A 16,682-nucleotide genomic window follows, 5' to 3' on the forward strand; every position below is an offset into this window, starting at 1 on the left:
TTTTCCACCCTCGCCTGTCGGATTGATGTCATCCACCCTTGGTCCCCTTAGTGTATCCTGCTCCCCCGGGGCTCGCATCCACCCCCGGGCCACACACGCTCTCCCGGGCCTCCCTCCTCTGCTCTGCGCCCAGCGGGAAGCCGAGAGGTGGGAGGACCAGTGGGTGGGTGGGTGGACCTGGCGCCGCGGCCCCGCCCCTCGTGCGCGTAAGAAGGTCTGTGTGGCGATGACGTGGCACCGGCGGCGGGCTGGGAGGGAGGCTGGGCCCGCGGAGAGGGAGGCGAGGCGAGCCGACCGCTGGGGCTGCTCGGCTCCTGCGCGCCCTCGCGCTCCCCGCCGCCTGCCCGCCGAGGCGCAGGCAGGGCGCAGGCGGCGGCGGGCGGCATGGAGAGCCTGCTGGAGAACCCGGTGCGCGCCGTGCTCTACCTCAAGGAGCTCACGGCCATCGTGCAGAACCAGCAGAGCCTCATCCACACCCAGCGCCAGCGCATCGACGAGCTGGAGCGACGGCTGGACGAGTTAAGCGCAGAGAACCGCAGCCTGTGGGAGCACCAACAGCTGCTGCAAGCCCAGCCTCCGCCCGGGCTCGTGCCCCCGTCGCCAGCCTTGCTGCCAGGTCCCGCGGCCACCGCTCTAGCCACCGCCGCGGCCCAGGAGCCGCTCCAGGACCACGGACAGCTCCCGCCCGCCTCGCCAGAGCAGCCACCGCTTCAGCACCACGGACAGCTCCTGGCGCAGCCCCAGCCGGGCCCCAGCGGCAGAGCTCACGCACCCCAGGCTTCGCACCAGCACCCAGTGACACACGGGGCCGACAAGGAAAAGGAGCGTCCCCCGAGTTGTTGCGCTGCTGCCGGAGCCCTCCTTCAGCACAAATCCCCTGCCGCCCTGGGCAAGGGCGTCCTGAGCAGGAGACCCGAGTGAGTGGGGAAGAGGAGATGGGGACTGTTGCGTTGGGAAGAGAAGCAAGTGGGTGTGAGGAGAAGACAAGGGGGAAGTCGGTACACGTAAGGGTCTGAGGACTAGGATAATGTGAAGTGAAAGGGTGAAAAGATGCCTTGGGGTAGAACTGTGTCAAGGAGATTTTGGGGAAAAGGAGAGGTTGATATCAACGTTTGAGAAGGTTTTGTAGGTGTTGGAGTGAACGGGAATATCCAAACTACCTTTTGGGGCAAAGCTGAGAGAGATGGGTTCTAAGTGACTGGGGATGTTAGGAATTGGCAGGGCTTAAAGGAAATAAGATTGCGAGGAAGTTGGGGTGAGGGTTAAATTTTAAAAAAAAGAAAGAGAGAAGCAGGATTTAAGTTAGGAAAAATTTGGAGAGGAGTTTGGGTAATAAAATGATTTAAATGAGATACAAAAGTGACACTTGTCCAAGAGGCTTGTTACAGCTTTAAAAAGGGTGGAGTTCAGGAGTGGGATGGGGGTAGAGGAGAATTCAGGAGGGGAGGTTAAAGCTGAAAAGCAAGAGTGATGTGAAAAGGTAGAGGAGCTGGAGAAAGAGGAAGATAAAGGATGGCAGAAAGCATTTCCCAGAGGATCAAGCTGTCTCTTTAGCTAATGCAGTGGGAGTCAAGGCCAGGAGTGGCTCATTTGGGGAAGCTGACTCTGCTCTGACCTGAGTAGGCACCTTTCTTCTGACTCTCTGTAGTGCCAAAGGGACACTTGGGAACAACCCACTAAACCAACAGAGGACTCAGTTACAGCTGGAGGGTTATAGCTTCTTCCTCTGACTCAGAAGGATATCCATGCAGGGTGGTTGGTGATTCTGGAAAGGGGACAATGATGAGGGAGACAGCTGGCAAACAGAGTTGTTATTCGAATGTAATACCTCTTTAAATCTCTGTTATGGCTAGTGATTGCAAACCTTATTTCCCTTTAGTTATTCAGCGATAACTGGAAGTCCATACTGGGTCCCAAGAGAAATGTTAAGCGCCCCCAGGAGAGATTCTAGGACCTCAAGCTTTTTCTTCACTCGTGAGGTCCATGAAGTAGAAATATAGGAAGAAGAGGTGAAAGGGGACCGGAATACTTTCTCCTCTGTATGGGGAAGACTATGGTGGTCATGTCAGCCTCCCTTCACTGAATAGACAGACAGGGGATGGAAAACAGCCCCGGGGACATCCACTACCTGGACAGCACCTGGCATTGATGATGGAGATATTAGAGTAGAGGGAGTTGGTAGGGGAAAAGGGGACCAGGAGAGCTAAGAATCTTGTTTTCATTCAGACTCAAGTGTGCTTTATGTATAGGGGACATTTGTGAAGATTTGCTGTATTCCTTAAAAACTCATTTGCTCCCCCTAGACCCCCCACGAAAGCCTTCCATCTGCTATAGAGTTAGAGAAGGTGGATCAGGGCATTTGCTCACAGGCAGGCTTGACCAGAACACAGGATCTTAGGGGTGAAGATCCAGGATGATCTGGCTTGGCAGGTCTAAAGTATTTGACTCAAGCCCCCAAGAATATACAGTTTTCTTCCTCAACTCCCAGTGGCCCGCTGGCTCTTTCAGTTTCACGGCTGCCTTTATCTAGCATAAAAAGCAGAAAGTCTGTTTTTTCTCAATGCCCATGGCTCAGCAAAAGAGAACATCCTATCAAGATATTATGCAGCCTTTTCCTCAAATAAGGGAAACAATTCCATTCCATTTCCCTGGGGGCATCAACTGCTTCTTGGTAATGAAGTTTCTTCACTTGATCTCTCTCCCTTTTGGGGGCTCCCTTATCTCCCCACTGAATTCCCCACTTTTTCATCATCTCTTCAGGGGACTGTGACGGCAAGAAGGGTTGACAGCCGATCTTTTTCTCAAATAAAGACTTTTCCGTGGCTCCCAAAGTTACCTAGAGTCCCCGCATCTGTTCAGATGCTCCTGCTGGGAATCAGGGATTTAAGAATCACCTGGATTCCTGTCTAGCCTCACATGTCAATATCATGTGATATCCTCACCTTTCCTGCTCCCCTGCCCTGCTTTTGCTTCCCCAGGGAGTACAACAAAAATTAGAAATGATTAGCAGGTAGAGGCAAGTGGATGTTGTTGGAAATCTTCCACTTAAAAAGTTATGCCAGGCACTAGAGGTTAGCAACACCAATAGTTTCTTGCTTTTTCTAGATCCTCCAGCTTTTCTCCTCCTCCCCAGGTCTGGATACCTATTGCGTTAGAGAGCAACAGCATGTCTGCCTCACCTCTTCCCTGCAGCTCTCTTCCCTTGGATGTGGGAAGAGAGCTCATCTAGCTGATTGGATGCTTTTGGGACTATGCATTTATTTCCCCACTGTTTTGTCTAACTTAGGCCCAAGTTTCATCATAGAACCTCTCGAAGGAATCACTGTGGCTGCCTCAGTGTTTGGTCCTCTTTCTCCAGCCACGGGCCCCCATCTTGAATGTTTGCCCTCCTCTGTACATACCTCTCTAGAGTGTAGGGCTAGATGGAGCCAGCAAGCAGGAAAGATCTCCACTCATAGGGTGAGGGAAAGAGAAGGAGAACAGAGCCAGCAGTCCCTTCCCTCACACACACCCCCAACCTGGCATTTCTCCAGGGAGCTCCCTGCTGAATCAGTTCTCTACTGAGCTTGCTGAAGGAGGAGGAAGAGATGGCAGAGAGGACTTCGAATCTTATTTTTGCATAAATCTTGCCTATTCTTCTCTGGCCTCATTATAGGGTAGAATGTGTCCCCAATGAGGTAACTGGACTGGTTGAAGGATTCAAAGGGCCACGCACTACACAGCTGCATTCTCTCACCACACAGTTTGCGTCCTATCCCCAGAACTCCCCCTCCTGACCAATGCCAAGGAGAGGCAGGAACCCTAGGACTGGGAAATGATGGATCATTTAATTGCCATCTGATCCGTGTTAATTAATATGTAGCCTGGTGTCTTTCTCTTTTTCAGCTAAGGGACACACAAAGGGGATGGCCATAGAGGTCAGGCTAAAGAAGCAGCAACGAGGTTGAGCAGAGAGATATTATGGAGGAAAACCGTTGAGGGGTTAAAATTCTTTCTCTGCATGCTTCCTGACTCTTGCTAAGCTCCAGCCCCCACTGCTTATGCTTTTTAATGAAAGCAGCAAACACAGCTTCCTCCTCTTTATTTTTTCAATCAAGGCTCACAGCATCTACAGAATGGATTATTATCCCTTTCCTGGCTGCTGGAGCCAGGCCTCAGCCTGACCTAGCAGAGTCCCCTTGCTATGGAAGTATATGATCCTGTCTGTGTCGCATCCCGCTAAGCTTCCATGTGACCACAGCTTTTCTGACACATTCGCTCACCCACTCACTCATGCACTCAGGGCTTGCCCATGTCTCCAGGTGCAGACAGATAATCTGCTAAGATTCTTGCACTGAACTTCAAATAAAGCTTTTACTCAGAGCTCCCCACCTTAGCGTGCCTATCAAGTCTGAGTGGCATAGTAACTCCTGTCTTCTTTTTTTCTTTCTTCCCTTGTCTTCCTCTTTCTTCCCTCTCCTTGAACACCTTCTCTCCCATCTTTGCTTCCTTCTGTCTTTGCTTCTACTTAAGGTCCACAGGGCAGTCTCTTTCCTCTCTGCCCTCATCTTTTAGGAGTGACATAATCTTTTTTTTTTTTTTTTTTTTTTTTGGTGCTAGAGATTGAACTTTGCGCATGCTGGGAAAGTGCTCTAGCACTGAGCTACACCACCAGCCCCGTATGAAATAAATCTTGAGTCATCTTTGGAGCTCCATAGTTTCATGCTGGCTGGAGCCTGGGGATGGAGAGCAGATCTCTGGATGTACCTTTTAGCCTGAGTTGTCTAAGATGTTGATAGGACTGTCTGCTTCAAGGTGGCAACACATGACTGGCTCATCCAGAAAGCTATTAAAAGTGAGAAGGTCTATCAGTCAACTAAATGCATCAAGTGTCCAGACTGTCCAAAATCTTAGATCCTATGCTGTGGAAAGATGGGAAAGAAACAAGCAGTCCTTGCTCAATATACATGAGAAATATCGAAGCGAGTATAAACATTTTGAACTGCTAGAGCTACCTTCTATCAGAACAGCACAGGATAGAAAGGGTAGGTGCACAAATCAGATTCTGAGCCAGAGAGAAGATTTTCTTGGTTGGAGTTAAGGGTTCATGTCAGGGAATTAGTAAGAGACAAAGATAGCTGGAAAGGAAACACAGCCCAGCAGATTCCATCCTGGGAGATATCTGTATCGCGTTGTGATGTCATTCCATTTTTGGATGGTATAGTCCTCATTCTTCCAATCCTTCTTCCCCAGGGGAAACACCTTAGCACATGGGGCCTTTGTCTATCTGTGCCTAGAAGGCCTGGCTGCTAAGGAAACCTTGTTTGGCCAAGGCTCACCAATCTGCCTATCATTTTTTTCTTCTCCTGTTTCCACCAGGGAGGGGACTCCCAATCTTTAAGTTGGAAATGGGCCAGAATGAAGGCTCACTGAGAGGAGGGACTGTGCGTCTTTTTGCACATTCCTGGAAGGTGATGCAGGTTGGATGCCTGTAATACATTTGCTGTTCCTTACTTCCAAGGGCCTAGACTGCTGCTCCTCCTCCCTCCCTTTCATCCAAAAAGAACGTCATTTAGAGAAACCAGTCATTCTCTGCCCTCTTGGAACTCCCTGTGCCTTGCTCCATGCCAGGTCTCTCCTTCCACACCCCCAGCCCTTCCCAGCCCAGAGGACCTCCCAAAAGCATACTTACACATTTCCCCTTGGCCTGAAACCAAGCAAGAGGCTCAGCAGTTGGTCCTGCTGATTCAGCAAATATCTATGTAGCCTGAATTTCAAAGGTCACTTATGCAAAAAAAGGCAGATGGGCTCAGGGTTGGGTGGGGATGGAAGGAAAAGGGGGGTTATAGGAAAAAGGAGGAGCAAACAGACAAACAGGTAGGGCCAGAGTCTGAAAAAGACTCAACTCTTGAATTTAAATTCCATGTAAAGATTTAGAGACAACTCTCCTTGTTGGGAGCCTGAACGTCCTCCCTGCCACAGGAATCCAAACATACTCTCGGTGGTCCTAGACACAGTGGCAGCAGCTTAGTAAGGGGTTCTTAGTAACAGGTCCTGGGGACACTCATTGCACCTGGCAAAGTCCCAAGTGTGAGGACATCTGGCAGAGTTTCTGAGGCTTGGGCCACTGCAGCACTCTGGAAAAGCACACAGTGCAGGTTGCATCTACACTGCAGAGGAGTTTCTTTATCCATGGAGAACAAGGGTGGCCATTTTCATGTCTGGCAATGAGGATATTAACAAAAAAGAAAGGATCAGGAGTAAGGAGAAAAGTTAAGAGTTTTCAGTTAAAAGGAGCTTCAGGAAACTATAGAATCACAGAATGTTCAAGATTTGGATGGTTAGGAACATGGGCTTTGGGCCTGGGTAGGAGGCCTGTTTTACCACCTACCAGCTGGGGGGTCTCTACAATCATTGCTTTCTTTCAGCCTGTTTTTTCCTCACATGGAAAATGAAGAATACTATCTACTTTAAAATGTTGTTGTAAAATTTAAAAATTAGATAATATCACTGGTTTAGTTCTGGGGACTAAGCACAGTAGATGCTTAATACATCACAGTATTTTGACATATAAAGAAATTAGGACCTGGAAAGGGCAGAAGGCTCATCTGTGGCCAGACAGCAGTGACAGAGTAGAATCCACATTCAGCATGTTCAGGATATCTTCCCTTGCCCTTCCCCTACCCCTCCTTCCTTCCTCCCTTTCTTTTTGTGGTATTAGAATTTGAACTCAGGGCCTCAAGCCTTGCTAGGCAGGCACTTTACCTGGAGTCATGTCCCCTACCCTAAAGTGACAACTGGCACACCTGGGTGGGTAAGAACCAAGGATTCTTTTTTTATTCGGCCAGGCCACCTCTCTATATGTGTATCTTGCTCATTTACTTCTCTTCCCCTGGATGATGTGCACCAAACTACTGCACAGACATGGTTGTTGAGCTTACCTTGCCAAGTGGACAGGCAGAAAAGTCCCTACCATCAGTGATGTGTAATGAAGTCTTCCAACTGCATAATGTGGGCTTCTTTAAGCACTCTTCTGTTGCTCTTTCAGATTATTTGCACTTCTCTTGGGGACATCAAAAAGATCTGAGTTGTCATTATACTATGCCCTATGGCTGTAAGAAGGACCTCTTCAGTCTCCTAAACTGGGAAACCAGTCTCCCATAGGAAAAACTATATTAACCTGCCAAGGACAGAAGTGGAGAGTGAGGGCATGGACTTTGAATCCAGGAAGCCCCTCTCACTTCCATGGAAAAGAAGCTGGGTCCATTTCTCCAGATGGTTCCTTCCTGGGGCTGGAAAGTAGACCTGCTCTTTGCAGCACTCTGAGGTCAGAAAGCTGAAGAGAGCAGCAAAGAGGGGTGGAAGGAAGAAGAGGCTGATATGCTGCTGTGGGCTTTTGGGGTGCTAACAAGGGCTTGGGAGGACTCTGCTTTCTCTGGTTAGGCTCAGATGAAAGTGTTTTCTTGAAAAGACTTTTCTTAGATGAGATACGTTCTAGAAAAAAGAAAATGAAAACATGGGTTTCTAAAAATCCTCTTTTAGAGTCATCATGGCTATGAGACTACTCTTAAGCATAGACTCTGTGTGTGTGTGTGTGTGTGTGTATGTGTGTGTGTGTGTGTGTCTGCCCTGGTTGGGTGGGGAGGGGTTGAGTGTGGGACAGGCTTTTTGCTGTTGCTCTTTGCTGGAAACGTCCAATCTGGGAGGGTTATGTAACTGAGAGCAGTGACGTGCCAATGGTACCTCTCCTCTCCACAGGGCTGCTGTGGACAGAGGGCAGGCAGGCATCCTGTCCTAGTCCCAGCCCAAGGAAGGGCCTATGCTCTGTGCTGGCATTATGTCAGTCCCTCTAGGCCATAGTCGCAGGGACTGGAGGACTTTAGGAGTCCCTGGGGAGTCCAGCAAACGTCAGAGCTAGAAGGATCCTTTAAGGTCACCTGGTCCAGACTTCTCATTTGGTAAATGAGAAAACAGGTCTAAAAGGGAAGTAATTGGGCTTCCAGACTAGCTAGTGGCAGGACTAATGTTTACAGTTCAGGTTCTTTTAACTCTTTATCCAGTACCTCTACATTCCATGTGATGGACCAGAAAAGCCCCTCACGATTATTCTGGGGGCTGAGGGTTTAGGAGACCCCAGGGAGGTCCTAACTCTGCCATCAGAATAGCTCACCTATGCCATCAATTCAGCAATCAGAGATTGCTTTGAGAACTTCAAGGTTGTCTCCTTTGTTAAAATGCAAAATCTCCTAGGACAGGAGAAAAACAATGTGGGCCGCTTTATCAGTCTTTCCTACTTCTGCATGAAAGCCTGAATCTGGGCAATTTCCCATCGGAGGAGAGGAGGACACCAGGGTGAAGAGCAGACCAGAGGGCCATGAGGCATTGAAGGGCTCAGGAGGGAGGGAGGCTGTTGAGAGTCTAAATGTATCTTTATTTCCACTAAATTCTGCAAAGAATTGGAAGTGCCTTGTTTGGCCTTTATGAAGAAAAAGATCTTAAAATAACAGTTGGGTGGCCAAATGTCTCATGACTCTTGGGTGTTGCTAAGGGGCCGGTGTGGGTAGGAACAGTCACCGGATGTAGAGCTTGGTGTCCTGAAAAGGGTGGGAGGTGCAAGCAGAACTGAACACCTAGCACTGCTTGATTAAATACTGGTTGAGAAATAGACTGCTTATAGGGTGCAGGCAGGCTCATGGATGGCTGAGTGTGTGTGTGCAGTGGGGGGAGCATGTGTCAAGGCTGAGGAAGAACTGGCTAGAGGAAAGTCCCCCCAACTCCAGTAGGTTGTGCTTGGCCCAACAGCACAGGTCCAGCACTGCACACGCTTTCCTGAGGCTGAGCATGTGTGAAAGGGAGAGTTGGAGGCTCAGCTCCTCAGTCCAGTAGGGGAGGGAGCTGGGGGTGGGACCTGCCCATCCAGCTAATAGACCCATCCCCATCCTATGCAAGGAGAGTCTGGCCTCTGCCTCTCCCTCAGCCTGGGAACAGTGTCTCAGCCTAGAAAGTACATTAAGAACAAAGCATGAGAAAGTCCTCCCAGTAAATGTTTTATCTCAATTCTCTCCCTCCTCCCCTGCCCCTGCCCCCCTCCCCAACCTTGTCAGAAGGGTAAGAGCAAGGGACAATGGATCTACAAGGATGGGAGGGAAAGGAGGCCTGTATTATGGCTTATTTGAGAGTGGGGAGGAAGAGGGGTAGGGGGTGTGGCTCAGGGGTAGAGCACTTGCCAGGCATGCACAGGGCCCTGGGTTCCATCCTCAGCATGGCAAGAGCAAGGGTAAGGAGAGACAGGATGGGGGAGCTGGATTCTGAGGTCACTATTGGGCCTGGGGCGCTCAACAGGAAAGAGCACCCAGGCTGCCTGCCTCTAGTCCTACTTCTCGACCAGGCGTTTCCCTGAATTGACACTATGGGGAAATGTCAGGATTCTGATGGGAAGATGAGTGGGCATGTGTGTGAATGGTGTGTGTGTGTTTGTGAGACTGGGAATGGCTGCTCACGGGCGAGTGTGCTGCTGACTTGGGCTGGGGAACTGGATGACATCCCACACCACACCCAGGACTGTGCAGGCCTTGCAACAAAGCTTGGCATAGCTTTGTCTTAATCTTGCCCAGTCAGGCCTGGTCTGCTCACGTTGTCAGGGCTCAGACTTCCCGCTCCTTTTTCTGCATGACAAGTTTCATTTCTCTTGGCTATCCGGTTCCTCCAGGGTCTTCCCTCTAGAATGGTGTGATTCTACTCATTGTGCTGTGATCCCACTCTATCCAGAGCCCACAGGAGATGGAGACCACAGAGAAGTGAGCCCCTGGGAGGAAGGCTGCCTGGAGGTGGGTGGGTGCAGGGGCTGCAGGGAATTTTCTTGATGCGTACTGCAGTATAGACTGAAGTACAGAAGTCTGCAGTGGTTTGCCCTGGAGCCTCTCTTGGCCTAGCTGGTGGTGCCAGTGGTGTCAGGGCTTTGAGCATGCCAGGTCAAACCAGCCATCTGTCTGCCTTCAGTCAGGGATCCACTTCCATCCTAGGCAGAGAGGCTAGGGAACTGCACGACTTCTTTCTTGATGAATGATTCCAGTCTACCACAATTTCATTCAACGTATCCATTTAACACAATGATTATTTAAAAAACAGTAGAAACAAAAACTCTGCAAAGCAGTTGGGAATTTCTTGCTTGGGTCTAGCTTCAGGATTTCCTGTGCAGAGCTTGGTCTTTACAGAGATGCCTTGGATGCTTTCAAACTCATCCATTTGGCAACTTTGATATTCTTGATACTACTTAATCAGAGCCCATCAGGCAAGGCCAAGGGGATTTCCAGAGACAGGTGGGTGAAGCGCTATCTTAAGCATCTGGCCTCTGACTCAGGAGTCAGGACTCGGGTTTGGATGCAGCAGCGTCCTCCCTTACGGACACCCCTCCACCCATCCCCACCCCCCATTATGACCCTGGAGCAAACCCAGCCCCTTCTTTGGGCCTTGCTTTCCCTGCTGCTCAATAGGGACCTTTTCTTCCTTGCCCCTCTTCCCCAGCTCACCAAGACTGTGGCCAAGCAGAGCCGTTAGGAGGTTGTTGCAGCAGGAAAGGTCAAACTCAGATGTGGAAAATGACTTTCTGCGTGACTAGAGCCATAGGAAGGAAGTGCAGGAAGGGGAACAGAGGGACATTCCGAATTCACTCTTTCAGGAGGGAAAAAAAAAAAAAAAGAAAGGTGGCAGACCCCCGTGGGCCCTGGGGACAGAATGAGGTGAATCCTGCAAAGACTTCCCAGCTAAGTACCTTGGAAATTTCCACCGGATTCCCGCAGGCCATTAGTACGTAAAACCAGGGAGCTGCAGGAGGGGCGCACTCAGCATCCAGCCCGCTCCTTCGCTCCACTAGCCTGAGGGCGCCCCTCCTCGCGTCTCCTCCGCCATCCCCGGTCGCCAGTAGCTGGCAAGCCTGGGGAAAACCCTTCCGGCTCGGCCACGCTCCGGGGGCTCCTGGCTGGAGAGGGAACGCGGAGCCCGGGTCTCGCGCGTGGGCGTCTGGCGAGCTGCTGACTATCAGGAAGGGATCTCCCGGCCCACGCGCCCCCTTCCCGCGCGCGCTCTGCGCTCCCTCGCTCCCTCGCTCGCTCGCCGGGGCGGGGGGCGGGGGCGGGCACCCCCGGGGCGAGGGGAAGCCGCGCGCCCCCGCCCCCCGCGCGCCCCCGCGCTGACTCACGCGCCCGGGAAGCGCCATCCCGGCTGTGCGCCGCAGCTGTGTGCTCTCTGGCTCTTCGAGGCCCGCGGCGTCCCGCAGCCTTCCCGGCCCGCCGCCCTCGTCCCGCAGGGCACCGCCCCTTCTCTGTCCCCGCGGCCTCTCCGCTCAGCCGGGCGCCCGCCCACCACGTCTTCGAGGCCCTGGATCCCGGCGGGAGCGGAGGGGGCGTCTCGGCTGTGGCACCCCCGCCCCCGCCGCCGCCCTCCGGGGTGCGCCCCTTACCCGACCTCCCGATGCCCTAGCCCAGACGGAGATGAGTGGATTCCCTTTGGAGAAAAAGGGGAAATAAAGCAAGAGCAGCTGGGAGGGTCTGAGATGAGGATGGTGTCACCTGTGTCCTACTTCCACGCAGCATCCACCTCTCCTAGTCTTCTCGTATCCAAGACGCTTCCTCTGCAAAAGAATCCCAGCCCTTTCCTAATCTGCCCTCATTTATGGCTATGCTTTATAGAGTCGCAGTCGAATTCCCACGGATCGTCTGACTCAACCTGTGATGGAACATGACAGCCCTCAGTACAACAGGGCTTGCATCTTGATTGTGTGTGTGTGTGTGTGTGTGTGTGTGTGTGTGTGTGTGTGTGTGTGGCGGTACTGGGGTTTGAAGTTAGAGCCCATGCATGCTTGCTAGGCAGGTGCTCTTACCACTTGCGCCACTCCACCAGCCCTTTTTTGTGTTTTTTGTTTTGTTTTGTTTGAGATAGGGTCTCAGGCACACAATTTGCCATGGCTGGCTTGAAACTGTGCTCCTCCTGTCTCCTGAGTAGCTGGGATTACAGCTATGAGCCACTGGTGTCCAGCCTGACTGTGTGGTCTCGAGCAGGGACAGTTTTGCTTTTCTCCTTTGTAAAATGGGGACTAGGCACAGTATCAGTCTCATGGGGACGCTGTGACAATGCTAATAATGTTCCAGCAAGCCCTGCACCTAGTGCTCCAAGCAAGGTACCTGCTGTTATTTGGGGACCCTTCCAGTGACAAGAACTGACCAGAAAGTGCTTTTCAAGGGTACAGACCTCTTATCCTCACTCCCTGAATCTATTAGAGAGCTCTGACTGCTCCCTCCCCCTTAGATCTGACAGCCCCTCAGATGTTGGAAGCCCTCCTGTGCCTCCTGCCCCACTCTCGCCCCACCCACCACCTTCCTTCTGGTTAATCCATTCTAGTGTTCCTGCTCCATGTGGCTTTGTCGTGGCTCTGCCTTGCCTCAGTCACTGCTCTCTCAACACAGTGCCAGCACAGGGTTTGTGACCATGCTGTCCTGGCACAGGGAGGCCCTTCCTTCACCCAGTCCCCACGTGGCAGGTGGTAGGATCTGCCTAGTTTGGAAGGCCACCTGGGAACCTGCTGGCTTTCCCAGCCACAGATAGGACCCTACCTGTGCAACTAAAGCACCTGGGCTCTTTCACTGGGAGGGAAAGGAACACTCCCCCCACCATGCCCACTGTCTCTACCTGTCTCCCCCTCCAGCAGCCAGTGTAAGCAATTTCTCCTTTGTCTTTCCAGGAATTTTCTACGTATGTGTGTAATTCTTTTCACACAAACGGTAGTATTCTATCTGGTCTGCACTTTGATTTTCTCCCTAGTGATGTATCTTAGTGATCCTCTATATTCAGTGTCAAAAGAGTTGCCGCCTTCTTTTTAATACGTGCAAAGGATTTTCTTGTACAGCTGTGAATCTAGTCCCTCTTTCTTATCTACTGAGAATTTCGGAATGTAAGTTCTGTGTGGCCTGCTTTGGTGTAACTATTTGGGGTGGGCTCTTGTGAGAGCCGGGGGGTTCCTGGACAAGCAGCCACTATTGAGAGGTTCCATTTGAATTGGCCTCTCCAGCTGCTGACATGCTGTGGGCATTGGTGAATTGCAGTAGAAATAAGATTCAGCCAGAGAAAACTGTCTGGCTTGGTCACCTGTTCCCTGGGGTTCCTTTTGTTGTCAGCAGGTCAGCTAGGTTGGGAAGCTGTCAGAGGTTATGATCTTGTTCAAGACAAGTAGTGGCTAGTTCTAAAAGCCCACCTCTCTCAGGATGGGAAAAAACAAACAAACAAACAAACAAAAACAGCAGAGAAGGGAGCCTAGGAATAAAGGAATTTGCAGTTTCAAATAGGTGCCCAGGAAAGGCCTTGCTGGCAAGATAACACCTGTGCAGAGACCTGGGGGAGAGGAGGAAGGTTTGGCGCTACCTGGGGGGCAGCCTCCTGGCTGAGGGAACAGCCAGAATAGAGGGCCAGAGGAGGAGCCAGTCTGGTTGTTGTAGTTAGATGGGCCCAGGAGTGCAGAGAGTATAATCTGAGGCAAAACCAGAGAGATTGGTGGGATACAGGGGTGTCACAGATTTTGTAAGATTTCCAGTCCACCAGGCAGCATTAGAAATGCCCAGGGACATTCTAGGTGCCATAATGGTGGCAGACTTGGGGGAGAGGGTGTTTCTCTACTAGCATTTAATAGGCAAGGCCCATGTGGACCATCTTACAGTGCACAGGACAAGTGAGCAGAGTGAAGAATTTTCCTGCCACCCATACCAATGGTTGTTCTTCAGGGCCTTCGGACTCATTGTGAAGTGTTTGGCTTTTACCTTAAGATAAACTGAAACCACTGGTTAATTTTGAGTGGAGGATGCTTAAAAGGAACTTTGGACACTAAGTTGAGTTTGGGTTGAGAGTAGACTAAAGAGGGAAGGAAGAGAGAAGCAGGGAGTTCAGGTAGGAGATGGTAGAAGCAGTGAGAGTAGTGGCGAGCAGTCTGGCCAGTTGTACTTCCTAAGGGGTTCACGTAACATGAGAGAAAGACTCCTGTCTTGAGTTGAGGGTTTGGGCCAAAGTCAGCAGAAGGAGGAGATGGGGAAAGTCTGGGGGTGGAAATTTAGACAGGATAAGTTTGAGATGCCCAGTGGACATTTGAGTGGGGTGGGCTGGAGGTAGAATTTTGGAGTGACTTTGAAATCCTTGAGACTGAATGACATCAGCAAGGAGTGAGACCAGAGGAGTAAAAGAGGACCAGGACACCCGTGCTAGGAAATGAGGACGGGAGCCGAGAAGAGGCCGATGGCAGAGAACAGATTGGAGCACCCCAGGTGTTCCAGGAGGAGGTGGGCAGGAACCGTGGAGTTGAATGCTGCTGACGTGGAGTAGAGTGAGGAGTAAGAATTGCCCCTGGCTTCTGTGGCAACTGGTGACCTTTCAAAGCAGAATTTTGGTAAAGCAATGGGGGTGGATCGTGATTAATGTGGGTTCTAGAGTAAAGGGAAAGGAGCTTTTGAGACAAATCAAATGTGATGTTGGACCTTGATCAGGTCCTGATTCAAATGAAGTAACAGTAAACAGCCATTTTTAAGGCAATCAGGGAAATTTGAATGCAGACGAGGTATTAGCTGAGGTTACAGAATTATTGCTAATTTAGGTAGCTGTGATAATGATACTGTTATATCTTTTAAAAAGTTTGTGCCATTAGAGACACATTCTGGGTGAAATGATGTTATTTAAAATACTCCAGCAAAAAAGTTGGGAGGTACAAGATTAGCAAAGGGTATGTTTGAAGGACTTGGGCTGGTGTTGTATGCCTGTAATCCCAGCTATGAAAGAAGCGTAGGTAGAAGGATTGTAGCCTGAGGCTGGTCCTGGGCAAAAAGCAAAGAGAGTCTATCTGAAAAACAATTAAAGCAAAAAGGGCTGGGAGCATGGCTCAAGTGGTAGAATGTTTGCAAGGCAAGCTTAAGGCCCTGAGTTCAAATCCCGCTACCATCAAAAAAATAGAGTATGTTGGAATTTTCCAACATACATTTTTTTAAATGTGTAAAAGAGGATGGAATTGGGAGGAATTGTAGAAAGTGGGTATGTAGAAAACTGGTGAGTTTTGCTATGAAGAGGGGTGAAAAATGGGGTAGGAGTTGGAGGTTGGATCTTTAAGACAGGAGTGTTTCTGCAGCATGTCAGCTAACTCTGAGTACTGACCATCCACCCCAGGAAAGGCCCTCTCCTAAGCACTGCAGGGCAGACTCCCGGAGGAAAGGAATCATTTAATTACTCTAAGTGCACAGGAAACAGGACTGCACACTGACCACGGGCCAGGGACTGTGAAGTGACTCACAGACTTGCTCTTCATATGTCCTGGTAAAACCTGAGGAGCTGGGCTCCACCCCACGCCCCATGCCCCAGGCCCCATGAGGTTGCTCCTTGGATTCAAATTCAGGCAGTGTGGCTCTTGTTGGGTGCTCTTAGCCTCGTTCTCCTCTGCCTTCCTGCAGATGACTGCCACAATGTGCATCGAGATTTCCCAGAGAAATTCTTTCCAAATGCACCTGTCCCAGCCTTGGCTGCTGCCACTTGGGAGCGTCCATGAAGGAGGGCAGCTGAGTGTGCTTTAAATGAAGCTCTCAGGAGTTCTGATGCAGCTGCCTGCTTACAAGCCACTGGGCTCGATCAGCCCAAACAAACTCATTTATTAACCCATACCCAAACATTCAGGCTGGCGGTGTACATAACTAGGCTAGCTGGGTTGGCAAGAAAAATTAAAGTGTGCTGCTCTGCTGTGTAGGAGAATGGGAGAGAGGCAGCTAAGGTGCTGTTAATTAAGGATGGAAAGTTTTATTTAGGCTCCTTAAGGGCAGGAGTCATATGCATACATTCACTTAGCAGGCACTTGCTCACTGAGCATTCACTTGCTCAGACGTTCTGAGCAAGTCAAGAACTCTGCTACCGTGAGGCTCATAGTGAAGAGGAGAAGACAGTAAACAAGGAAACTTGCACCTGGATCATGTCAATTTGTAAGGAATGAAGGGCAAGTAAGAGGTGATGGGAGAAGGGTGGTGTTGAAAGGTAAGGCTTCAGAGAAGGTGACACTTGAGCAGAGGGCATAAACAAATCAGGCAGTGGAGAATAGAGGCAAAGCGTGTCGGCTGCCAGGTCCCCTTCCCAGGGCTCTCCTAGGTCCAGACAAGCTCCCTGGGGAGAACAGTCCACGGAAGGGCTCTGGGACTGGAAGATAAGCATGTGTTCAAAGAATACAAGAAGGAGGGCTGGAGGAGTGGCTCAAGTCCTAGAGAGCCAGCTTAGCAAGCGTGAGGCCCTGAGTTCAAACCCCTGTGCCACCAAAAAAAAAAAGGCAGGAAAGGAAGGGTGACCAGGGGGAGCAGGACAGGGAGACATGGAAAGAAGGGGAGAGGAGATGAGGTTGGAAGGGGTTCGTGGGTGGGAGGCTCATGGGAAGTCAAGGGGACAGGGATCCTGAGCAGGGGAGCGATGTCACCCACTGTGTGATTTTCACCACAGAAAACAGTGCAGGGGCTTTCAGGGCAGAGGAAAACAGCTCCCCAGAGTCAGCTCTGGCGGACAGTTCACATCATTTAGCCAACCTTTCTTTCAACTTAATTTCTGCTATGTGCTAGGTATTTCTGTACATTCATTATTTCATTTATTCACACTGTTCTGATGGGAAGGTATCATCCCTACTGCACTGAGGTAGTCACTGAGGCACA

At 50.6% G+C, this 16,682-nt stretch overlaps 1 protein-coding gene across 10 annotated transcripts in view; it reads left to right on the forward strand.

The window, feature by feature from the left end:
- Window positions 1-286: 286 nt before the first annotated feature.
- Window positions 287-16,682, forward strand: part of Iqsec3 (IQ motif and Sec7 domain ArfGEF 3) — a 105,659-nt gene continuing 89,263 nt past the window's right edge. For 9 of the 10 annotated variants that reach the window (XR_012448912.1, XR_012448911.1, XR_012448913.1 and 6 more), the window contains exon 1: window positions 287-917. Coding sequence is in view for 4 of the 10 variants with exons in the window: in XM_020176680.2 (XP_020032269.2) it covers window positions 385-917 (533 nt within the window). In the remaining 6 variants the exon portion in view is untranslated. The remainder of the gene's footprint in view (window positions 918-16,682) is intronic. The other variant, XM_074076315.1, reaches the window with a different exon arrangement.

Source organism: Castor canadensis, chromosome 6 (genome assembly GCF_047511655.1).
Source record: "Castor canadensis chromosome 6, mCasCan1.hap1v2, whole genome shotgun sequence".
NCBI classification, from domain to species: Eukaryota; Metazoa; Chordata; class Mammalia; order Rodentia; family Castoridae; genus Castor; species Castor canadensis.